Source organism: Odocoileus virginianus, chromosome X (genome assembly GCF_023699985.2).
Source record: "Odocoileus virginianus isolate 20LAN1187 ecotype Illinois chromosome X, Ovbor_1.2, whole genome shotgun sequence".
Taxonomy (NCBI): Eukaryota; Metazoa; Chordata; class Mammalia; order Artiodactyla; family Cervidae; genus Odocoileus; species Odocoileus virginianus.
In genome coordinates this window covers 16,009,285-16,035,847 of record NC_069708.1, presented here as the reverse complement: position 1 = coordinate 16,035,847, position 26,563 = coordinate 16,009,285, and the positions used below count along the sequence as shown (strand labels likewise).

General features: G+C 41.8%; 1 protein-coding gene across 1 annotated transcript in view; it reads left to right on the top strand.

Annotated features, from left to right (window-relative positions):
* Positions 1-21,839, top strand: part of MAOB (monoamine oxidase B) — a 115,251-nt gene extending 93,412 nt beyond the window's left edge. Inside the window, exons 7-15 of the mRNA XM_020878856.2 lie at positions 689-838; positions 1,839-1,998; positions 7,242-7,338; positions 8,491-8,544; positions 11,781-11,838; positions 15,170-15,267; positions 18,647-18,758; positions 19,544-19,606; positions 20,819-21,839. Coding sequence (XP_020734515.1) covers positions 689-838; positions 1,839-1,998; positions 7,242-7,338; positions 8,491-8,544; positions 11,781-11,838; positions 15,170-15,267; positions 18,647-18,758; positions 19,544-19,606; positions 20,819-20,971 — 945 coding nt within the window. The 3' untranslated portion in view covers positions 20,972-21,839. The remainder of the gene's footprint in view (positions 1-688; positions 839-1,838; positions 1,999-7,241; positions 7,339-8,490; positions 8,545-11,780; positions 11,839-15,169; positions 15,268-18,646; positions 18,759-19,543; positions 19,607-20,818) is intronic.
* Positions 21,840-26,563: the final 4,724 nt, after the last annotated feature.

Here is a 26,563-nt window from a genome sequence, read left to right as displayed (position 1 = left end):
AAATGACCTCAGTGACCACAAAAACAGCAGGTACCTGACCCAGGGTGACACAGACAGACTGTATGTAACAGGGAGTAAGCTGGCAAGGTTCTAAGACTGAGTGACAAGGAGAGGGGAAACAGGCCTACGCAGGCTCAGGCAAGTGGTTGGCCCAGCCACCCAATCAAAGGATGCAGGTAGGACACAGAGTGGGGGCAGCGGCCAGGCAGGTGGGACTTGGGAGTCAGGCTGAGGATGTCCACCTGAGTTTGGAGCCTAGGAGCCCATCAGAACATAGTATGAAATGTGACTGTTAGAAAACCTGTGATTTTGTTGAAAGCAGCTCCCAGGTGGCGCTAGTGGTAAAGAATCCACCTGCAATGCAGGAGACCCAAGTTGGATCCTTGGGTTGGGAAGATCCCCTGGAGGAGGGAATGGCTTCCCACTTCAGTATTCTTGCCTGGAGAATCCCATGGACAGAGGAGCCTGGTGGGCTACAGGCCATGGGGTCTCAAAGAGTAGGACACGACTGAGGTGACTGAGGACAGATGCATCCATCATTAGTTAGACAACAATGGTGAAAAAAGCAGCCACGAGAGCAACAGGAAGCTAAATAAAATAAAACCTCACACAGTAAAGATGTGTGAGGAAAACTAGCAATTTGTCTCTATTCTTATATTTCCTACTCACTTTTTTTTTTCCTTTCCAGGAGAGGAAAATTGTGGGTGGATCTGGTCAAGTGAGTGAGCGGATAATGGACCTCCTGGGGGATCGAGTGAAGCTGGAGAGGCCTGTGATCCACATTGACCAGACAGGAGAAAATGTCCTTGTGGAGACCCTAAACCATGAATTGTACGAGGTAACCAAGAGCCTTAAACCAGGTGGAGGAGACCAGAGTCCCATAGGTAACCAGAGCGTAAATAAAGCTAAGAACATTCCAGACTTCACAGACAATGTCTTTGCCCAAAGTGAAAAAGCTACCTCTATCTGAAAGAAAGGAAAAGGGAACCACAATATTTGGGGCTAAGTCGGAAGATTTATAAAATATATACTATCAATCCTCTGTATTGGGCTCCTGCAGAATTAGAAAGCCAAAGAAAGCAATGATTTGATACATATTAAGTGCTTCCTATGTGCCTGGCATTCTTCTTGGAGTTGGAAACATAGCAGTGAACAAAACAGGTAAAATTGCTTGCTTTCATGTGACTTATGTTCTAGTAAGGAGAAAAGCTGTAATCAAATATATAGTTAAAACATAGACAATGCCAGATAGTGATGAGTACTGTGGGAAAAACCAAACAGGGAAGGGACGGGGGGTGGGGGGGTGGTGCCAGAGGCGGGGTGGGTCACTGGTTACGCAATTTGAAACAAGGTCATCAAGGATGGTCTCACTCAGAAGGTGATGTTTGAGGGCAGAACCCAAAGAGATGACAGATTGAGCCAGGTGGCTCTCTGGAGAATAATTTTTCAGATAGACTGAACATCAGTGCAAAAGCTCTGAGGTAGGAGCAAGCCTGGCATAATGAAGTAACAGTAAGGTAGTAAAAATGGTGATATCAAGAGGATTGTGGGGAAGAGTAACAGAAGATGAGATCAGAGATGTGACAGGGGCTCCTCTCATGTATGGCTTTGAAAGTGACTGTGAGGAACTTGGCTTTGACTCCAAGTGTGATGCGAAGTCATTGGAGGTTTTGAACTAAGGAACAGTCAGAGCTCATTTTGATTTTAACAGGGCCCTTCTAGTTTCTCTCTTAAGAAGAGCTTGACTGGGGGACAAAGGTAAAATGAGGCAGAAACATTAAAAAAAGAGTAAAAACAACCCACCAACAATGTTTAATCACACCATTTTTTTTTTCCAGGCTAAGTATGTGATTAGCGCTGTTCCTCCTGTTCTGGGCATGAAGATTCACTTCAATCCCCCTCTGCCAATGATGAGAAATCAGCTGATCACTCGTGTGCCTTTGGGTTCAGTCATCAAGAGTATAGTTTATTATAAAGAGCCCTTCTGGAGGAATATGGGTGAGTACTTTTCTTTGGTAGAAGGTCCAAAAAACTTGATGCGAAGTTACACATTTGTGTATAACTGTTTTTCTTAGCATGCTGGCATAAAACATTCATCCAGGTTCTAAGGTCAGTTCCATCAAGTAAAGTACATTGGCACAAACTCATGGTATTAACTTTCCTTAGAATATGATTAACTCTTTTTATGATTCAATATGGGCTTCCCAGGTGGTTCTAGTGGTAAAGAACCTGCTTGCCAATGTAAGAGACTCTGGTTCGATCCCTGGGTTGGGAAGGTCCCCTGGAGGAGGAAATGGCAACCCACTCCAGTATTCTTGCCTGGAGAATCCACATGGACAGAGGGGCCTGGTGGGCTACAGTCCATGGGGTCTCAAAGAGTCATACACGACTGAGGCAACTTAGCACAGCACATCACAATTCAATATAATGTTTACTTAATCCTTTCACATAATTTTGTGAAAATAGATTATTTACACTTTCTGATACAGTTTTTTTTAACGTACGAGTTTATAGAGCCATTCACAAAGATGGGGATTCTGAAAATTTCCAGGCAATTTCTCGCTTGTGTCAGGATTCTACTGTGTAAAATAGATATTCAATAAGTGTGTTGCTCTGCTGGATAGAACATTACAGAGATGCCCATTAAAATACTAGATTCTACAATGATGGAAATGTTCCAGAGTGGTTCTCTCCAGTATACTGGTCACTTGTGTTGAGAACTGAATACTTGAAATGTAGCTAATGAGACTGAGGACCTGAATTTTTCAATTTTGTTTCATTTTAATTGCTTCGAAGTCAAATATAAGAAACCACACATGGCTACTTCATTTTAATTGCTTTAAATTTAAAAAATATTATGCAGCCATTAAAAAGAAATAATGCCATTTGTAGCAGCGTGGATGGACCTAGAGATTATCACACTGAGTGAAGTAAGCCAGACAAAGACAAATGCCATATGATATCACTTATATGTAGAATCTAAAAAGAAAAAAAATACAAATGAACTTATTTACAAAATAGAAACAGACTCACAGGCTTAGAGAATGAATTTATGGTTACCCTGTGGGGAAAGGTTATGGGGAGGGATAGTTAGGGAGTTTGGGATTGACATGTACATACTGCTCTATTTAAAATGGATAACCAACAAGGTCTTAAATGTATAGCACAGAGAACTTGGCTCAATATTCTATAATAACCTAAATGGGAAAAGAATCTGAAAAAGAGTAGATATGTGTATATATATTAATGTATTAACTGAGTCACTTTGTTATACCCTTAAAAATATCACAACACTCTTAATCAACTTTACTCCAATATGAAATTTAAAAGCTTAAAAAAAGAAAAAAAATTCAAATGTAAAAAAGCCATACATGCGTACTGTATTGAACAGCACAATGCTAGAGTCTTCTCACATTTACCCTCATCACAGCTCCTTTTCTTCCAAGAGGAGGCCGGGTAAGAACAGTCAGTACCTGAGACTGAGGACAAAGGGAAGGGTGGACTGAAATGAGGACCTAGATTACAGAAGATGAGAGGAAGGTTGTGCTGCAGGCGAAGGGGGAAAGTTCCACATTTTTCTCTTAGGACAGTTCTTATTGTATCTACCCCTTTCCACCATATTGCAGCCTCCTAATCCTCCACCTTTGCAGGACATTATATTTAGGACTGTTACTGGGTTGGTGCATCACTTGAGCAAGTAATCTATGTTTTCCAAAGAACCGGACGTGACCCACCATGGAAAGCTTGCTGGTGCTAAGCTGCTTCCCTCCATGACCACAGACATTTCTCCACATCTTGGCATTTAAATCTACTTTATTTCAACAAGTGAATAAATAATAATTCCTTTTATGGCTCTATAAAAATGTGTCCAGTATTTATGCTGATAATAGGCATTTCCATTGTTTCCAAGTTTTTGCTATTATATACGATGCTGCAATAAACAGCTTCTTCTGTATCGCTCTGAAGATTTGAATAGGAGCATTTCTTTTTGATAAAATTTGTAAGTTTTATCATTAATAAGAGTTCAGAACTATGTAAAATCATTTTGTCAATTATCTTTTTATCCTGTGCTCATTAATTTTTTTCTGCATCTGTTGCAAATATTTTCTTCCAGTGTATCATTTTTAAAAACGTGTTTATGATGGTTTCATCCTACTACAAAATATATCTACATGGGGCTTTTCTGGACCAACCATTCTTCTTCTCTGATCTTTGTCACTGGGTTCCAAATGTTTTTTTGTAGCACGCTATATAAAAAGGGCTTCCCCAGTGGCTCAGCAGTAAAGAATCCGCCTGCAGTGCAGGAAATGCAGATTGGATCCCTGGGTCAGGAAGATCCTCTGGAGGAGGGCATGGAGACCCACTCCAGTATTGGTGCCTGGGAAATCCCGTGGACAGAGGAGCCTGGTGGTTTACGATGCATGGGGGTCGCAAAAGAATCGGGCATAGCTTAGCAGCTAAACAGAAAACCACTGAATATATTATTTCTAAATTATGTCAGAAAAAAGATATCTTTATTATAAGATATACAAAAGTAGTCAAAACAGTTAAAATTGAAAATAAGAATTTTCTCCCCTACCAGATGTGTGATCTAGGTGTGCACATTCCACTTTAGAGAACATAGATTTCCATTATCTAGTCCTTTGGCAGCACTTGTACTATTGTAATCCCTGTGACTTTATAATATATATGTTTGATATCTGGTACCAGAGTCTCTCTTTGGCTTCCCAGGTGGTGCTAGTGGTAAAGAGTCACACACCACTGAAGCAGCTTAGTACACACACACACATTCTCTCTTCATTATTTTTCCTATAATTTTGTCCTTGGTAAATATCAGTTATTCTTCCAGATGAATGTGATCATCTGCTCAGCAGTCCTTCCACACTCCCACATTAAAAAAAAGCTGCTCACGTGTTATTTTATTCTGAATAGTCCTCTTTGCATGCGTGTACTAAGTCATTTCAGTCGTGTCTGAATCTGTGCGACCCTATAGACTGTAGCCCGCCAGACTCCTCTGTCCATGGGATTCTCCAGGCAACAATACTGGAGTGGTTGCCATGCCCTCCTCCAGGTCATTTTCCTGACCCAGTGTTCGAACCCACATCTCTTATGTCTTCTGTGTTGGCAGGCAGGTTTGTTGTTGTTGTTTTTTTTTTAATAAACCACTAGCACCACCTGGGAATAGTCCTGTTTGTCAACGACCATAGGTACGATATCTTCTTTTTTCCCTGAGGCCTGAGGATGTTACTTGCCACTTTACTGTCTTTTTTTCCTGAGGATTCCTTCTTGTTTGTTAGTTTGTTTCTGCTTTTGTCTGCTTCTTTTGTTAAAGGACTTTGTTAAATGTCTAGATGTCTTTGAATGCCCCTTTTTAAGAGTAAGGCTGGAGCAAGTTAATCAGAAGTCCCCATGCATGGGCAGAGCTCCTCAGCTTTCTACCTACAAATGACAGAAATACTACTGTTGTCACCTGATTTGTCCTGGCATGAACAGGACTCTTCTCTCTGCCCCTTGGTCCTTTGCTTCCTCCCAGCACACCTGGGTGGTGCCGAGGCCAAGCAGCGTCTCTGCCCAGGAAGCAGGGCCTCCACCCCAGCCAGTTCAGCTGACTATGTGACCAGTGTGCCCTTGCTCTTTCCTCTTATCACATCCTCTCTTCTTCCTTGTCTTCTTATAACATGGTGATTCCTTACCTATTTCTCTTGTAGTCTTAAATCTTCTTAAATTCTCGGACATACTTTAAACATTTCTTCTCCCTGTAGTTCAGTTTTTCTCAATGTTTTTCCTAGCCCCAAAACACCTGCTGCTGCTGCTAAGTCACTTCAGTCGTGTCCGACTCTGTGCGACCACATAGACGGCAGCCCACCAGGCTCCCCCGTCCCTGGGATTCTCCAGGCAAGAACACTGGAGTGGGTTGCCATTTCCTTCTCCAATGCATGAAAGTGAAAAGTGAAAGTGAAGATGCTCAGTCGTGTCTGACTCTTCGCGACCCCATGGACTGCAGCCTACCAGGCTCCTCCATCCATGGGATTTTCCAGGCAAGAGTACTGGAATGGGGTGCCATTGCCTTCTCTGCCAAAACACCTTAGGGACATGCAAATGCCCCTCAATCCAGTGACCGACTAGGACACTGATTCTCACAGATGCCAAGTGGGGAGGGTCAGGAAGGGAGACAGAGAAGCAAATGCAGGTTAAAAGGTCTACAGGTGTGCCTGCTCACACACAAGTTGGGGGCATTGCATATCCTCCAAGTTCTTTCTCTAGTTTTTATTCCTCATTTTGAAGCCCTCTCATTGGATTTTCTATGCAACCTTTGTTCCAAAGTGTCCCACCATAATTTTGTTCAAACAATCTCAATTTCCTAGTAAATGATGGAGCAGGAAGAGTGGTACCCTGTAGTGGGATCTTGTTCTAACATTTAAAATTCTGCCCTGACATTTTCACCATTGCCCTGTTGTATTCTTTTGTTAAAATTACATATCTTTTTTGTTCAGGATGGGAATCAGATAAGCACTTTGTCCAGAATGAGCTGAAATTGTTTCCCAAGTTGTTCTGGAGGTGCTGTGTGAAATGCTTTCTGCCCTGTCTACAGATAATCAAGAATTAGTTAGCATAAGTACATGTGTGCTATGTCACTTCAGTCATATCTGACTCTTTGCGGCCCTTTGGACTATAACCTCCCAGGCTCCTCTGTCCATGGGATCCTCCAGGCAGGAATATTGGAGTGGGTTGCCATACCCTCCTCCAGGGGATCTTCCTGACCCAGGGATCGAACCCTCATCTCTTATGTCTCCTACATTGACAGATGGGTTCTTTACTTCTAGCGCCATCCAAGTGGCCCCTCATAAAATGTGAATGTTCATACAAAATGTTCCTATTTTACAGGAATAGAATAGCATGTCTTTGACACATCTTTGGTTTTATGTGATTTCTTGTGAAAAAAGAAATGGGGACACGTGGTAACGATAAGGGAAACAAGATTGTGTTTAATGGTGGTCTGGATTAATTCATGATATCACATTGCTTCTTTGCAGAGAGGAACTTAGCATTTGAGTTTTTCACCAAATGTTGGCTCCTTCGCTTTTCAAACATTAGTTTGATTTGCCTTCATATATTTAGAGTATAAGGTCTTATTTTCATCCTTTGGGCTTCTCAAATTGAAAACTGTATGCTTCATTGTAACTGCTACAGGTAGTTTGATAGGGTGATGAATGTCTTTTTCCATTTTGTTCTTCTCCAAGATTACTGTGGAAGCATGATTATTGAAGGAGAGGAAGCTCCAGTTGCCTATGCATTGGATGACACTAAACCTGATGGCAGCTATCCTGCCATAATAGGGTAAGGCATGCTTGTGGTGGTGTGATGGTCTTCCGTATTGATAATGTATTCCTATACTATCAATAATTGTGTCCCAAACTTTGTTCAATAATTTTTTACCCAATGTCACTTTTCTCCAAATCCAGCAGTAAGAAAGATCTTATTGATTTTTTACAAATAATGTCGTCTGGGAATTCTCTGGTAGTCCACTGGTTAGGACTCCACGCTTTCATTATAGGGGACACAGGTTTGGTCTCTGCTCAGGTCCTGCAAGCCACATGGCAAGGCCACAAAAATTAAAAATAATGTCTTTCAAGGAATAAAAATTTATAAAGGAATTAGAATATCAATAACATTTTAAAATGTGTTATACTAGTTTTCTTCTTCATGTTTAGCACTGGGAGTTGATATATTATGGTAAGCTATCTTTTGTGAAAGTATGATATGAAGATTTGACTTAGGGTGTTCCACTAAGAAGGCTTCTTGTGGAGGTTACATGAGCATCGATGGTACTTATGTGGGATGCTGAGATTTCCCATAAGAGAGAAGCCAAGACCAGCCCAGTCCTCAGTTTAGTAGGGAAGAGCAACACGGATGCGGATGTCATGGGGATGGAGAGGTGGTGATTACCTGGAGTAGCCAAAACTGAGATGGGTCTTAGGATATGTATGAGTTTATTTCAGAGAGAGCCAAAGGTCAAAAGAGGAAGATCAAAACCATTTGGAGGCAATCATAGGGCTGGAAATGAAGGCAGATTCTAGAAGGCTTGTCACTAGGGAGAAGCATATTGAAGACAGAACCAAAGAACAAGGACTGGATGGAACTGTAACTTCTCAGGCACATCTTAGATAGGCATTTGAGACCCAGAGTGTATTCCTATTGACCGCCAGTCATATATGGGGAGATGGCTTAGTCATGGTAAACCCCTAGGCAAAAATTATGGCCAGTGATCTGTTTTTAGTCCCTTGAATTCCTAAAACTAGAAGGTATCTTTTAATGTCAGGAATGTAACACCTAAATAGTAAAATATGGAACATAAAATAAGACAGTGTGTTGTTTGTTTCTTCTGGTTTACTCTTAACTTGTACACTAGACACATGTGTAGCTATAGAAATAAGGCCAAGATGATAGCATCCATTGATTTTCCCCCATTTTCTTATTTGTATGTTTTAGATTTATCCTTGCTCACAAAGCCAGAAAACTGGCCCGTCTTACCAAGGAGGAAAGGTAAGGAAAAAAGTATCTGTTCTTTCTTCCCTCCCTCTTTGCCTCCCTCCCTTCCTTCCTTTCCCCCTCTCTCCCTTCCTGCGCTGCCCCATACTCCTCTCCTTTTCCCCCTCTGTTTCTTCTTTCTACCTACTTTCAACTTCACTTAACTTTTTAACTTAAAGACTGCTTAATGTGTGTTCCTAACATGACATATCTGTTATGTTTCATCATGAGGGTCTTGTAGAGAGTCACAATGCTGATAACTGAAGAACCAAGTGTTCAAAATTCAAATTTGTTGAGTTTATCATGCATAAGATACCATGCAAGGAGCTATGGAGAATACAAAAATGGATGTAGCCCAGGAGTTGAAAACTTACTGGGGGAGGAGATAACCAGGTAAACCAATGACCCCTTGCAGGGCACTCTGCCATACATCCTGCATGAAGGATGCATAACAATGAAAAAGTATAGTTACAGATGGACTAGGTTCCCTGGAGGTGGCAGTTTCTTTCAGCAATTTGTATTCACCACTACCAACTATTTATTCCCATACCACCCCTGATACCATGGTGTGCTTCTGGCATGGTGTGCATGCTTAGTCATGTCGGACTGTGCAAGTTCAAAGACTATAGCCTGCCAGGCTCTTCTGTCCATGGGGTTTCCCAGGCAAGAATACTGGAGCAGGTTGCCATTTCCTTCTTCAGGGCACATTCCCAACCCAGGGATCAAAGCCATGTCTCCTGTGTCTCCTGCATTGTCAGGCAAATTCTTTACCACTGCACCACCTTGGGAGCCTCCTTGATAACATATTTACCAACTAAGAGACCCTGGAGGGCTTTCCAGGTGGCACTAGTGGTATAGAACCCACCTGCCAATGCAGGAGATGCAGGAGACGTGGGTTTGATCCCTGGGTTGGGAAGGTCCCCTGGAGAAGGAAATGGCAACCTACCTCAGTATTCTTTCCTGGGAAATACTATGGACAGAGGAGCCTGGTGGGCTACAGTCCATGGGGTCACAAAGAGTCAGACATGATGAGCATGCACACACAAGAGCCCATGAATGCATTATGGCCCATCCTCCCCTGCCTCCATCCTTAGCTTGCTGCTTTATGACTATTGCCACCACTGTGCTTGGCCAGGACTATGGAGGTCTGATTGGGCCACTTACCTAAAAAATGTCCCCACTAGAATATTAAGATCCAAAAAGGGATGGATTGGGAGTTTGGAATTAGCAGATGCAAACTCTTATACATAGAATGGATAGACAGCAAGGTCCTGCTGTATAGCACAGGGAACTATTTTCAATACCTGGTGATAAACCATAATGGAAAAGAATATGAAAAAAAGAATGTACAAAAATTACATATAATAAAACATATTATAAACCAATAAGAAAATAGTATTATTTGTAAATATTAATAATTACAGTATTAAGTAAAATAAAATGTTACAAAACAGTAAAAAAAAAAAAAAATCCGTGAAAGTAGGAAGTTTTGTCTGGTTGGTTCACTGCTGAATCTCCAGTGCCTGGAACAGATCTTTTCCCAATATGTCTTTTGATCATATTTATGGGTTATTCATTTTATACTATAATAAAGATTTAGCTTTTTATGAAGTTAGGTTGATCTGTTTTTAAAACCATTGCTTCTGAATGGTCTATCATGCATAGAAAAGACTTTTCCATTTCAAGATCGTTTTAAATTACTCATTTTCAGTGCTTTTCTGTTTTCATCTATTCTGTGTAAATCTTTGATCCTTCTGAAATATATTTTGGTGTAAGAAGTCACATAGGAGTCCAATTTTGCTTCTTTCATGGGTAGCTATTTGTCCCAGCGTCATAATCTATCTTTTCTTCATGAGTTTAAAATGCCCGCCTTTATGATTCTATATTCCCTTATATATTTGGTTCTATTTAATTTTCTTCGTTCTGTCTGACTATTCCTCTGCTTCTGCCAAATTAGTCCATTTATGTAAAAAGAAATTAGAGAGAAAAAATGAAAGAGAGAGAGATGGCAGGGTAGAAAGAAGGGAGGAAGGAGGGATGGAAGAGAGGGAAGAAGGGAGGGGAAATTAGGAATTTTCTTTTTTAATTTATTTTATTGAAATATAGTTAATTTACAATGTTATGTTAATTTCTTCTGCACAGCAAGGTGACTCAATTATACATACATATACTAGGCATTTTCATATATTTTTATTTGTAGAAAGAGTTCCTGTGTTTAAAATAATAATAATGATAATACTAATAATACTTTCGAAAGTCATTGGCCTAACTATATCACCTGTAAGATCCCGTTTAACACTATTATTCTATAAAAATCAGAATGGAAATAAGTCTAATCTTATACCTTAATTGACTAATTATAACTTTTGGCTTATATCCGATTCCCCCATAAGACTAAATCTCTTAAGAGCTATCATTTATCAAGCATTATTATGTATGTAGCAGTTGTTGTGGAGATGGTGAGAGACAGGGAAGCCTGGAGTGCTGCATGAAGTCCATGGGGTCAAAAAGAGTCGGACACGACTGAGCAACTGAACGGCAATAACCAGTTATTCAACTGGAAACTTTATATGCTTTCTACCCATGGTTCTCAAACTTAATCACCTAGAAGGTTTGTGAAAACACAGATGCTGCCACTGCTGTTTCTGAGTCGGCAGGTCTGGGATGAGATCTGAGAGTCTGCATTTCTGACAAGCTCCCAAATGATTCAGTTGCTACTGGTCCTGGGGCCACACTGTTTTACCGTGATTAGTGACAAAATCAGACGAGTTTGTGGACAAAACTAAAGGTCAGAGAGCTTAAGTAACCTGCTTAAGACTTCACAGCATGGAAGAGACAGAAGCAGAATTCAAAGTTGTTCTTGCTCCACTTTGCCCATTTCCTCTTAGTGGGATGAAGAGAGAAGGAAGGTAGCAGGAATCCTATCTTGGTCCTCCCAGAATCTCCAGTGCTTAGGAAATTGACAACAGGTACACAAGTTTTCCTTCAATGAATGAATAAATTGCCCTGTGCCCCTGGTGATGCAGGCAATGCATCCCTTTCTTTTCATTATAACTTTTTGTGACCTCATAGATTTCAGATACTGGAACTAAAATAAAGTGCCTTGCTTTGAAAAGTTAAAATCAAATGTCAAGTGGAAGCAAAAGTTCAGAGGCTCAGAATCTTTTTGAATGATGAGAATCATAGACACCTCTTCCACTTTTGCTTCCTTCTTCATTTTCATTTATTTTTTTCCTCCCCTCTTCCCATAGGTTGAAGAAACTCTGTGACCTCTATGCAAAGGTTCTGGGCTCACAAGAAGCTTTGCACGTAAGGCTTCCCAACCCTTCCCTATGGGAGAGAGATCTTGCTTTTCTTTTTCTTTCTTTCTTTCTTTTTTTTTTCAACTTTGGCAGCACTGTGCAGCATGTGGGATCTTAGTTCCCTGACCAGGGATTGAACCTGTGCACCCTTCTGTGGAAGCTGGGAATCTTAACCACTGGAACACCAGGGAACCCGAGAGATCTTTCTTTGTTATCTTGGGCCTAGCAGTGATGGGATTATGCAAGTCAGGTCCTAGAGTTCATGTTTTCCTTGATCTATTCTTGGTGGGGTGTGCACAACAGGGTTGGTCAACTTATGAGTTGTCCTGGAGGGCATGGGCCCTGGCTAGTGGCAGCTTGAAAAGTGAAAGTGAAGTCGTTCAGTCACGTCTGACTCTTTGTGGCCCCATGGACTATAGCCTACCAGGCCACTCCATCCATGGGATTTTCCAGGCAAGAGTACTGGAGTGAGTTGTCATTTCCTTCTCCAAGTGGCAGCTTAGGGACCCTGCAAACTAATGTGTTTTACGTGATGCTACCCTTGTCCCTGAGTTCAGAGCTCTTCCTGGAGCAGGGAAGACATGCTGATTGGCTCAAGGTGAGCCTTGTCAGCTGAGCTTCCTAGACATCTTTGCAGGTAGTTCTCCTCCCCTCTGCATGGCTAAAGGCGGGATGATATGGGAGGCAGGGTGGTAGGGGCATTTGGTGATAGTCAAAGGACCCAATGTGTCCATAACCAGTAGCCATAACCACCACCCCCATCAATATTTAAAACAAGCCAATGTTTCCTTCCATTCACCAGACTGCTGGGTTTTTAATATTTTGACACAGATTACATCACCTTTTGGAAGTTATTATTAAATCCAGTTATCCATGAAGCATTTGAAGACAATGGAAAACAATGTATGAATGAGCGGTTAAAGCATAAGGAAAATCTAATGAAGGGGCTAAGAATGTTTAACTTGTTAAGCCTCTTAAATCTAAATCTCTGCACCACACATCATGACCTAGTTGAACAGCTCCATGGCTTCATCTAATCCCTTGAACATTTATTTTGCTCAACTTTGCAATGCCTGACTTCCTCCTAGTCAAGTTGTTGTGGTTTTTGAATTTGTCATTTTTGTTCATCTTTTTAAAGCAAGAGTTACTTGTTATAGGTGAAACACATGCTCCTGAAGCTTCGAAGAATTCGTCCTCAGCAAATGAACAAGAATGACAAATTGATTGGTTTGGAGAGAAACATAATAATGAAGAATGGGTTTTGTTTCATTTTTCATTGTCATACACCATTTAACAAGATTAAGTATAAGCATAGCCTCTGGACACAAGTATACTATGAGTGAAGTAGCAAAACCCAAACTATACGCACATTAAAAATTAATCCTGTCACAGCTGCTGAAATTGGCTGGTCTTTCTATTTAAAAAATACATTTCAAGATATTTCTCCCTGGCAGATACTCAAGTTTTTTTGAAGTTACGTTCTGAGACACCCTCAGGCTGAGGCAATGCAGAGCTGAGAATCCTCCAACCACCTGTGAGATGGTTGTTTGGGGAACCCCAGTGGGAGGGGAAAGCAGTTCTCAAATTCCCAAAAAGCTGATCATTTTTAACAGGGGGACAGTCTCTTTTTCTTAGAAAAATATGGATAATTAATTTCTGATGATAAAAATGAGTTGTTTGTTCTTGGCATAGAGAGTGGCACTTGCTTTGGCATTTGTCCTGGGAGTAGGGAAAGGTGAAACGTGAAATCCAAACTTTCTTCTGATTGGCTGACTGGATATAGGCAGAGAAGATGCTTATGAGGTGGTTATCACACTCAGATGCAGAGAGGGAAGAGGGCTGGGCCAGAGGCATCGGAGCCACTTATACCTAGCATAAAGGGCCTTATGCTTTGTTCATTGTTACAAATAGCTATTCAAAGTCCCATGTGTGACTGCAGTTGTTTTAAATGAAACAACTTTTCCAAATCTCTTTTTATAACTAACATTTTTCCCTTAAGACTTGCCAGGTTGATTTTATTAATAACTTTTCAAAATAATGCTTAATGATAACACTTAGGTTTACTTTTTTTTTAAAATAAAACTTGCACTTCACAAAACCTCAGCTAATGTTTTGCCTGTTCATGGCAAAAACACATTTTTCAGGCTGATCATTGCCTGCATGTATTGCCATCAATGGGCTTCAGCTGGTAAAGAATCTGCCTGCAATGCAAGAGACCCCAGTTCGATTCCTGGGTCAGGAAGTTCCCCTGGAGAAGGGATAGGCCACCCACTTCAGTATTCTTGGGCTTCCCTGATGGCTCAGCTGGTAAAGAATCTGCCTGCAATGCAGGAGACCTGGGTTTGATCCCTGGGTTGGGAAGATCCCCTGCAAGATCCCCTGCAAGAGGGCATGGCAACCTATTCCAGTATTCTTGCCTGGAGAATCCCCATGGGCAAAGGAGCCTGGCGGACTACAGTCCATAGGGTCTCAAAGAGTCAGACATGTCTGAGCGACCAAACACAGCACAGCACCGCACATTGCCATCAACAGAATTGCCTACATCCCATGAAAACATTAATTTGTCTGTCCTAGCTTCTCTTAACAAAGTTGACTTGAACCAAAAACGTGAATCTGGTCATTCTTTTTACTTAACAGTCAGTCTTTCTACTTTTTTTCCTCCTCCTTACTCCAGTAAGCATAAATCCTTTTTCAAACTTGTCCTGAAACTATTAGGCACTAAAAGCTTCTTAATACCTAAGACCACTTTAAACATGGAGCTAGACAGTTGCAATTTATGAATGGTACCTGGGACATGAATGAAGCAAGTGTGAAAACTTTCTAAGTCAGAATTTCTTAGAAGTTTATAACCAAGGACATTTACATGTTCAAAGTCATACCTCTAAAAACATTAGAACAATAAGGCTTTATTTTAGACATAGGGCTTCCCTGATAGCTTAATTGGTAAAGAATCTGCCTGCAATGCAGGAGACCCCCGTTCGATTCCTGGGTCAGGAAGATCCACTGGAGAAGGGATAGGCTACCCACTCCAGTATTCTTGGGCTTCCATTGTGGCTCAGCTGGTAAAGAATCTGCCTGCAATACAGGAAACCTGGATTCGATCCCTGGGTAAGGAAGATCCCCTGGAGTAGGGAATGGTTACCCACTCCAGTATTCTGACCTGGAGAATTCCATGGACTGTATAGTCCATGGGGTCGCAAAGGTTTGGACACAACTGAGTGATACTTTCGATATATGTTGGTTCTCCAGTATGAAGCCTACCATGATGTGTTTGATTTATTCTGGCTGAGATCACTTCCTTTGATTCTTCTCTGAGTTTTCATCACTCTGCCTTGCAGCCGGTGCACTATGAAGAGAAGAACTGGTGTGAGGAGCAGTACTCAGCAGGTTGCTACACTTCTTACTTTCCTCCTGGGATCATGACTCAATATGGAAGGTAGAGTAAAAGTGGGCTCAGTTCTAACAGAAATTCCCTGAACCTGAATCCATAACTCTAAGAAGGTTCATGTAGCTCTTCTCTCTTGTTTCTTGTAAATGCTTGGAAAAAATCCCCAAATCCCTGGGTTCCTTTGTATCTTGTCAATCTCACTACTGAAGTCTTTGCAATGCCACATCATGGTGGCGCTTTGGACTCTGATTTCCTCTGAAGGAGCAATCCCAGTCAATAGAACCAAAGAAGATCGCAGCCTAAGATTAGGAATTTAGATAGGGGGTTCATGTATATTGTCAGAAGAACTGTCTCTATAGCAAGTGTAGGGCTCAGTGAAACTTCCTCAAATGGCACCACATAAGTGCCAACATGGGTACAGCATTATAAAAACAAATTGAGTTCTAGACTGGGGATAAAGGGACTTGGGTTCCACTCCTGATTCTACCAATAACCAACTTTTCCATCCTGGACAGGCCATTTCTCTCTGAACCTTATTTTCCTTATCAGGTGTATGAGAAAACACAAGGTAGCATATAGTAGACAAGAATCAGTATATTAATGAGAGCATACTCTTTAAAACATCTTTATTGGGATATAATTCACATACCATTACTTTGTCAACAAAGTCTGTCTAGTCAAAGCTATGGTTTTTCCAGTAGTCATGTATGGATGTGAGAGTTGGACTATAAAGAAAGCTGAGCACTGAAGATTTTTGAACTGTGGTGTTGGAGAAGACTCTTGAGAGTCCCTTGGACTGCAAGGAGATCCGACCAGTCCATCCTAAAGAAAATCAGTCCTGAATATTCATTGGAAGGACTGATGCTGAAGCTGAAACTCCAATACTTTGGCCACATGATGGGAAGAACTGATTCACTGGAAAAGACCCTGATGCTGGTAAAGATTGAAGGCAGGAGGAGAGGGCGATGACAGAGGATGAGATGGTTGGATGGCATCACTGACTCGATGGACATGAGTTTGAGTAAGCCCTGGGAGTTGGTGATGGACAAGGAAGCCTGGCGTGCTGCAATCCATGAGGTCCCAAAGAGTTGGACACAACTGAGCGACTGAACTGAATTCACGTACCATAAAATCCACCCATTCAAAATGCATAATTCAATGGCTTTAGCATTTTATAGTGTTGTGCAGACAAGTATGAATCATTAGTGTTTAGTTTATTGTAGTTAACAAGGTATGAATTAATAATACAGCAGTAATTATTATGACCTTTAGAGCAATACTAAACCAAGGAATCGTTTGGTACCAAGAGCTCAATCTAAACAGAATAGGAAATGTAGAGTGATGAGTAAAAGACTGAGTATGCAACAGAAAAAAAAGGGTGTGAGTAAATGTAAATGGCTAATCAATATGTTCGTGAAAACCAGTCAAAGAAGGATTAAAACCTGCTTGTGAGAAGATACATGGATGCACTGTCTGCATCTTCCTGAAGATGGCAAAATATCATCTACGAGATCATTCAGGGGTAAAAGGGCACCACCTGATTCGTTAGTGGGTCAATAAGCTAATTTTTGTATATGCTGATTGTAGCCTATGTCAGTAATAATTATTTCATTCATCACTTATTACCTGTGTGCCAACTATTTGCCAAGCATTCTGCTGCAAACTTCAGTATAGGCAGACCTCGAAGATATTGGGGGTTCAGTTCCAGACCACTACAATAAAGTGAGTCACACAATTTTTGTTTTTTGGTTTCCTAGTGCATAGTTTCCTTGTTAGTACAGTGATGAGTATCCCCGCCTGTCAGGTGGGAGACTGGGGTTACATTCCCCGAAGCGGAGGTGAGCTCTTTTGGAGCTTCCCAGGTGGCACTGTGGTAAAGAGTCTGCTTGCAATGCAGGAGACTCGGGTTCGATCCCTGGGTTGGGAAGATCCCCTGGAGGAGGGCCTGGCAACCCACTCCAGTATTCTTGCTTGGAGAACCCTTCCTGAAGACCCTTAGGCTCTGCAACCCATGCTGGCTATGGGTAATTCCAGATGATGCTGTGTATTGTTATCAGCATTCTAGTCTTTTATAATATCTTCTATTCTCCTTTTTTTTTTCTTGATGGCTGCAATAAGGGTAGGTGAAAGAAAACCCACCAGTTCAAACCAGTTCATTTTGTTTTCTCTGAAAAGTTCAGTGATGTACAGTGGTGGCTAAGAGTCAGGGTATTAGCTCTGGACATCCACATCCATTATCTGGAATATAATGGAAACAGACTAGGATGAATAATGCCATATCGATGGTGCCTCCCTTATGGTATTTTTGTCAAGGTAACAGCAAACTATCCCTCTTATAAACCAAATGCTGTGACCTTCTGTACTATTATATAGCATATGGGCTTCTTCTTGTTGCTGTTGTTTAGTCACTCAATCATATCCGACTCTTTGCAACCCCACACACTATAGCCCACCAGGCTCCTCTGTCCAAGGGGATTCTCCAGACAAGAATACTGGAGTGGGTTGCCATTTCCTCCTACGGGGGATCTTCCTGACCCAGGGATCAAACCTGCATCTCTTACGTTTCCTGCATTGCAGGGGAATTCTTTACCACTAAGCCACCAGGAAGCCTGGGGCAATTTTCTTTAGTGGAGGCAATAGCCAAACAGTGCTGACATCAGAAGACTACCTTTCAGCAGCTAGGAGTAAGTCCTTCATTCTTGAAGGAAGGTCTAGATGGACCTAATGTCCACCATAGTTCCTGTACCTCCATATTCTCATCTGCAAAATGAGGATAATGATAGTATTGACCTCTTAGGGTTGTGGTAAAGATTAATGCACTTAGAGGAGCGCTTGGTGACCCCAAAATGTTAACTGTTATCATTTAATGCAATAAAACTCTTCACACTGATAAACTGCTCAATGAATGGCTATTGTGGAGCCATAGTGATATGCACAGGTTTGTTGAATGTTGCTGGTAAGAAAGGTTTTAAAAATCATTGGATTATGCCCCTTAAGGGATGAGGAAGCTGGAGCTCAGTGAGAGAACACTTTGCCAAATTCACTGGTGGAATGACCAGGTGGGAAACTGGGGGCATGGGTCTCCTTGCTCAAACCTGGTGAATCATAAAAGGAGCTATCCATGACCGGGCACATATAGTTCCTCACTTCATGTACTGGAAGCAAATGCTTCTTTTACCTCGGTTGATGACAGCCCCTTTACCTGTAAGTTTCTTGGTACAGGAGTGAAGTTTGGCTTTTATTCCACTTTTGTCTGTGACAGAGATCATGCAAGAACTGAAGGAAACTATGAACTTCATTCCAAAATTGCCATTGGACCTCCTGACATTTAGAATCTGAGGAAAGTGACCAGCCTTGGTCTCTGTAGGAAGGCTCTCCTCTGGCTCTCTGAGACTGACCACTGTTATCTCTTTGCTTTCATTTCAAGGGTTCTACGCCAGCCAGTGGGCAGGATTTACTTTGCCGGCACAGAGACTGCTACACACTGGAGTGGCTACATGGAGGGGGCTGTGGAGGCTGGCGAGAGAGCAGCCCGAGAGGTAGGGCCTGAGGTCACATGCTGTGGAGAAGGAAGTAACTCAGGGTCCTGACAAGCAGGTTAAAGATGTCTGAGATCCTGGAGGCCAACTCCCCATTAACCCCCATCTGAAAAACCACAGAACACCCTTTTAACAGTAGTCTTGGGTGAAACGAACACCTTAACCCCAAAGTAATGAGTCCAAGGTAAAAAGACTCCATGGGGCAAAATATCACCATGGCTATACTTGAGAGAGAACTTCGGTCTAATATTATGAAACCAAACATGTTTACCCTAGGACGCAGAATTCATTTATATATTTCCTGACAGTTCCTCTGGTCTCATCCCTATTAAGGCGTGTTTGCGGCTGCTAAAATTTATTGTGAGTCTAATGATTGTGCTTAGTCGCTCAGTCATGTCTGACTCTGTGCAACCCTATGGACTGTAGCCCACCAGGCTCCTCTGTCTTTGGAATTCTCCAGACAAGAATATTGGAGTGGGTTGCCATTCCCTCCTCCAGGGCATCTTCCCAACCCAGAGATTTAACCTGTCTCCTGCTTGCAGGCAGATTCCTTACCACTGAGCCACCAGGGAAGCCCAAGATGTCACAGATGAAAGATCTTTTGGATCTTTTTTGAAGGTTCAGTGGACTACACTGGCTTTTACGCTGGGGCGTTTAATGGATATCCCAAAAGACATTGTTAATCTCTATTTAAAGAGCAGATTAGGAGATTAAGAGAAAGATTAGTAGATTAGGAGGAAGACAGTGTTGATTTTGTTATTCACCAAGATGCTCTTTCTTTTCAGATCCTGCATGCCATGGGCAAGATCCCAGAGGATGAAATCTGGCTGCCTGAACCGGAGTCTGTGGTAGGTTCTATTTTATTTCATGAATTTAAATCTCTTTCCTTTGAGAACAGTTATTTGCAAATAGAACACACTTGCATATATTCACAGACCCTCCCCATAGTGATTCAACTCATGGATGTTTAAAGGGATGTCATGGGTTAGGGCAGAGGTGAGGGATTTAGAAGAACTTTGATAAATTTGTAGCTGCCACATGCCTTGCAGATTATTAGGAAAAAATATTTTTGTGTCGGGTAAGATTACTCAGAGAATTCTAGGCTTATTAAGAACTCGATAAAGGTCTCTTGAATAACTGTCTAACCTGGTGATAGGGTGGAGGAAATGAAGGGAAGATAAGTCAGTATCCTCTGTTCAGAGGGCAAAGAAGTGGAATGAAACAGGGCCGATTTAAATTAAAAATGCATTTTCAATATGCCTATCATTTTGTAATAAGACCCCAGGAGATTTTCCTGAATGGAAGGAAGGATACATAGGGGGATAGAGTGAAATGCATTGTAGAGGACAAGTGTCTGAAAGGTCAGAGTTACTCGTCTATCAGGTAGAAGGTCAAAGGCAATAGCCTGGTCACTCCAAAGTCTTTCTCTTAGTGCTTCTGTCAGAGATGGGATTGAGGACTGAGTGGACCACAGATCCATTCACTCAACATATATTTATTGTGCAACCCACCACTGGCACAATACTTATTGTGTCATCAGCCACTGGGATAATGGTACAACCATATTTTCAGAGCTCAGCACGTGGTGGAGAAAAGAGATGACAACCAAAAATCCCCATGTGGATGAAGATGACATGCTGAGAATGTAAACAGAGAGAGTCAACTTAGCTTGGGGACACTGGAAAGGCTCCTGGAGGAAGTGAGGGGGAAACTGAGGCTTGAAGTTAGTGGTCAGAGTTAACTAATTCAAGGGCCCCGTGGTTGGAGAGCATCACTGACTCAATGGATGTGAACTTGGGCAAACTCTGGGAGTTGGTGAGGGACAGGGAGGCCTGGCATGCTGCAGTCCATGGGGTCGCAGAGAGTTGGACGTGACCAAGCAACTGAACAATAACAACTGGTGGGGAATGGAGGTGAATGTTCTGAGCAAAGGGAATGTGATGTTTCGTGGCCTGGAGGTTGGCAAATGTGAGCCACATTCAGAGAACTGGGGGAAATACAGACCTTCTGGAGCAAGGTGTACAAGCCCTGTACTGACACCAAGTATTCTCTGACCCCAGGATGTTCCTGCAAAGCCCATCACCACCACCTTCTTGCAAAGGCATTTGCCCTCTGTGCCTGGCCTGCTGAAGCTGTTTGGATTGACCACCATCTTTTCAGCAACTGCTCTCGGCTACCTGGCCCACAAGAGGGGGCTCCTGGTGCGAATCTAAAGAAAGGGCATCTGTAACCACATCCTGGTGTGTGGGTTTGGGGGAAGGCATTGTAATAAAGTTCCACAAAGATGCAAAGAATGTAGAGTGAGGGGGGGAGCATGACGATCAGTCAGACTTTCTGACCACAGGATACACAGTCTCTCTTTCTCCATTTTGACACCTGTGTATTGTCTAGTACCTAGCTTAGCACTCTCTCTCACCCACTTCCAAGTTCACTGGCTCCAGAATCTTTACAGTAGTTAAATTGGCTTGTGAAAGGTCCTTGCTATCCTACTATACATTGCCCAGGCACACACACACACACACACACACATAAAACACTACTTTTTTCTTACCTCTATGGCTCTGTGCTTGTCCTTCCTCTTTCCTGTAATGTCCACAACCTTCCAGGCTCTCTGCATTTGTCTTTAGAATCCCATATTGTTACAGCTGGAAGAACTTAGACACCATCAAATCCTTACTTTCTATTTTAGAGTTGAGCAAACTGAAATGGAGAGAGGAGGAACTTAATGGCTTAATGTCCACAATAAGCCACTGATGTTTTGGTGACTAGGACACAGGTCCATTGCTTTATCCCGTCTCTCAGGATGGATTGCCCAATCACCCTTCTCTATTCCCTGCCAAGGTCACTGATGGTGTCCCCTTGGGTGGGTTTACTCTGTACTAAGTTGTTTTGTGCTACTCAGATGCTACTGCTCAGTATATATCCTTAAGTCTTACTGTCTTGGGCAGTGTGTCTTCAGCTCATTTTACTTTTTTTTCATGGTAAGAGTTCTTGTCTTTTCTTCCTTTTGTATCCTCCACTGAATCTGGATACAAAGGTTGGTGCACATTTGGGTAATTCAAATAAAGTTGATTGACCAGATGTCTGTTGTCTTTTCTTTTTGGGTAATGACTTTCAGGGTTTTGATTGATCAAATCAAGATTCAGTATTAGGCATATAATTGGGGCTTAAAAGCATTTAGTCAAAATTTCCTTGAAGCTCAGATGATGCATGCATTTGGATTGTGTGATCCATCATGGGTGGTGTCTATGTGAGCACTTGGCAAGTGATTTATAATGATATGATAAGGATGCTAAAAGACAGAGTTCCTTGTTTCTGCCCCCCAAAAGGCTGTCAAAATAATTGACATATTAATAAGCAAGATGCTTTAACAATTAAGATAATTGTAATATTTCAGTTGGCCTTTCATATGCCTGTTAGTGCAAAGCTTTTTACTAGGTACACTCATTAATTTAAAACCACAGTTCCACAGTCCATTAATCCTATTTGAACTACTTTTTAAATGAGATATTCATTTCAAAGTACTCATACATCTCAACTCCCAAGGTCAGCTTTTATCAGGATATATTTTAAATCCATAAATGACAATTCTCACATGCTCCTTTAGAAAATGAACGTTATTATTCTTAGCATAAATGACATTTAAGAAATCTCCCAGGATTAATCAATAGTAATATAGTTTCTGATTTTACAGTGACATTTACACTTGTGAATTTGTAGGAACTTTAGAGACTAAATGAGGAGATGAAAAAACCAACTAAGACTTCTGAAGTGATGTCTCTGGCAGTCTGGTGGTTGGGACTCCGAGTTTCTACTGCAAGAGGTACAGTTTGGATCCCTAGTCAGGGTACTGAGGTTCCCACATGCTGTGTGGCACGGCCAAAATAAAAAGACTTCTGCAACAATTTTGGTTTTTGGATCTGTCTAGAAATATAATGTATTTGTCCTAGGAGTGTCTCCTTGAGCATGTTGCCCTTTAAAACAGCCCCACCCACCCTGAGTGTAGTCATACTACTCAACTCCAGCATATCCATTAAGTGAAAAATGTTTGTTGCTCACCAGGCTCCTCTGTCCATGGAATTCTCCAGGCAAGGATTCTGGAGTGGGTTGCCATTCCCTTCTCTGGGTCATCTACCTGATCCAGGGATCAAACCTGGGTCTCTCGCATATACAGGCAGGTTCTTTACCATCTGAGCCACCAGAGTAGCACTTAAACTGTGATACTGCAATTATGACATCTTGTTAAATTACATGATTTGAGGTGCCAAGTTACATTTGGTATTAATTACCAAGGTAAATCCTGAGATAGATGAAAATGGGAAACTTTAAATGAAAGACCTAAAAACCAATTTCTTGTCTGATGAAACCTCTCACCAGTTTTGAGTGTATGAAAAGAATGGGAATTAAAAAAATTTTTTTTCTTGAAATATAGTTGGTTTACAATATTCTGTTTAGCTTCAGGTGTAAAGCAAAGTTATTCAGTTACACATATATACATACATATATGTACATATATTCTTTTCGTTCTCTTCTGTTATAGGTTTTTTTCAAGAAAATGAATATATGTGGGATCTAAAAAATGATACAAATGAACTGTTTTACAAAACAGAAATAGACTCACATAGTACACAAACTTATGGTTACTAAAGGGGAAAGGGGGGAGGGATAAATTAGGAGTTTGAGATGAAAATATGCACACTACTGTATATAAAATGGGATTCCCAGGTGGCACTAGTGATAAGGAATCTGCCTGTCAATGCAGGAAAATTAAGAGATGCAGTTTCAATCCTTGGATCATAAGATCCCCTGAAGGAGCGCGTGGAAACCCAGTCCAGTATTCTTGCCTGGAGAATCCCATGGACAGAGGAGCCTGGCAGGCTACAGTCCATGGGGTTGCAAAGGATTGGATACAACTGAAGTGACTTAGCATACATGCATGAGAATATAAAATAAATAAGAAGGCCCTGCTGTCTAGCACACGGAGGGGATTTGAAGGGGTAGATTCGTGAAGAGATCTCTTTAGAGAGAGTTACCATTCTTGAGTCCAACCCACCCCAAAAGGGAAGGCCGGGGTTTTACCTTCTCATCTGAAGCCTTGTGAGAAGGGCTTCAAGGATACCCTTTTGACCACTTGAAACACCCCAGAAGAATTGAAAGTCTTGGCTTTTGTTCAAGACACTTCTGACTAGAGAGTGAGGGTATGTCTCCGAGACTGCCAGAAAACAGAAGCTGCGTGGGGATCAACATTGAGGGACAAAGGAGAGGTCTTCCTGTGTTATGGTAGTCAGAGTCAGAAAAGGCCAGCGCAAAATTCCCTGAAAAAAAGTCTGTAAGTGTCCCCACAAGAAAAAGTCAGTTCTCATAACAGCCGGGCCCAGAGCATATAAAACTATCTTAGAAGAGGACGGGTCAAGTAGGAATGTTCAGGAGCCCTTTTCCCTCCTCACTTTCCACACTCAACCCATGAAGTCCCAGAAATCACAGTTGGCAAGATCAGCAAGGAGAGGAAAAGCTAACCACAGCTCCTGCAAGATCCTAAATCAAGTTTAGAGGTTTGCTTCTTCCACAATATTAGATAGGCTTCCCTGGTGGCTCTGATGGTAAAAAAAAAAAAAAAAAAAAAAAGTCTGCCTGCAATGCAGGAGACGCTGGTTCGATACCTGGGTTAGAAAGATCCTCTGGAGAAGGGAATGGCAACCTACTCCAGTATTCTTGCCTGGATAATACTATGAACAGAGGAGCCTGGCTGGCTACAGTCCCTAGGGTCACAAAGAGTAGGACACGACTGAGGGACTAACACTTTCACACTTTCAATATTAGACATTCAAATTATTGAATTGAAGTTGTGCTTTGTGATTTAAAGAAACCTTAGGATTGCCTCTAATTTAAGAGTGATTGGTAAAATCATAGACCTGCCCAGGTTTTTAGCAAGAAGGGAAGACACTTCTCTCACTGTTCAGGTTTAAATGAACAACAGAAGATAAACTTGTGATTTCTATGCATCCTATTCAATGCACTGGTGTTATTGTCATCTATTCATGAGAGCAGAGACTGTCTTGTATTCATCTTTTCATCTTCCTTATCACTATGGTGTATAAGCCATCAAAATTTCTCAAAAATAAATGGATTCCTGTAATTTTCATTATAATTTTGGATTTGATGATCCTATCATACCTACTCTTTTTAAAGAGAATGTATCAGTGAGAGCTAATTTTCATATTTCCTCATATTCATTTTGAAAGTATCAACTGCCTTGATCATGTTTTAGTTGAGGTAGCTCTAATAAGTGGTTGGATCTGATTTTCTTCTTGAGTAGGTGATGAGTCTAAAGCAATGATTCTCAACTGAGGGTACACACCAAAATTAGTGGAGTGCTTTGGAAAGACCCACATGTCTTCATGCTTTACATGAGAAGTTTAATTTAGCAGATTGAGAAGAAGGCAAGTATCTTCATAGAACTTTGTGAAGGTTTTGCGTGAATACTAAGTCACTTCAGTCATGTCTGACTCTTTGCAACTCCATGGACTGTAGCCCACCAGGCTCCTTTGTCCATGGGATTCTCCTGGCAAGAATACTGGAGCGGGTTGCCATGTCCTCCTCCAGGGGATCTTCCCTGACCCAGGGATCAAACCCAGGTCTCTTACATCTTCTGCATTGACAAGTGGGTTCTTTACCACTAGTGCTACCTGGGAAGCCAGCACATACACATCACTAAAACTAAAACTGAAAATTTAAAAAAAATTTTTAAGTGGTCAGAAGTGGATCCTTTCAGGTAGGACACTTTCTTTTGTGATCCTACTACTCTGGACACAACAGATTGGACTAGGGTTGATTCCTGAGTCAAAGATAGAACTCTATGAGTGGGCAGTGGCCCATGAGTTGGCCTGACCCAAAGTCTTTCTGTGGCAGTGGTGAAGGTAAAATGGACACAAGGAGGGGCAGACTAAGGCATAGGAATGGAGAAATGTTGGCTGGTTCCAAGGGAGTGACAGTAGAGTGGTTTCTGTGTCACTCGGCCTATTGACGCATCTCAGCAGCAATGGCCAATGCTCTAGGACATTAGAAGTGTCCTGAACCCTAGTGGCCTAATCTCCCCGACTTCTTTACTTCCTCTAGTTTTTCTATAGAAACTCAATGTATCTAACAGAGATGTCTGTTTTCCTGCCAACATTCACCTCCCTCCTATCTGCTTCCTCTCGAACTTCAACTTCTGCTTGTCCCCAATGACCCCTGTCACTGTATACCTTTTAGGGTCTTGTCCCCTGGATAATCTGGTAGGATCCATTAACTTCCATCTTAGCCTTGGCTCCAACCTAAGAAGAGTGGGTTCCCATTTTCACAATAAATTACATCTTGTAACCAAATAGAGGACTTCCCAGGTGGTACAAGTGGTAAAGACTCTGCCTGCCAATGCAGGAGACATAAGAGATGGGAAAAATCTAGAATGCTCTGTACTCTAAGTGAATGTAAAGACAGCTTGGTAGAATGTGGTGGTGGGTTTGTCATTTGTTTTCTGTTAGTTTGCTTTTTATGGAGAAGGCAATGGCACCCCACTCCAGTACTTTTGCCTGGAAAATCCCATGGACGGAGGAGCCTAGTGGGCTGCAGTCCATGGAGTCGCTATGAGTTGGACACGACTTCACTTTCACTTTCACTTTCATGCATTGGAGGAGGAAATGGCAACCCACTCCAATATTCTTGCCTGGAGAATCCCAGGGACGGGGGAGCCTGGTGGGCTAACGTCTGTGGGGTTGTACAGAGTCGGCCATGACTGAAGTGACTTAGCAACAGCAGCAGTTTGCTTT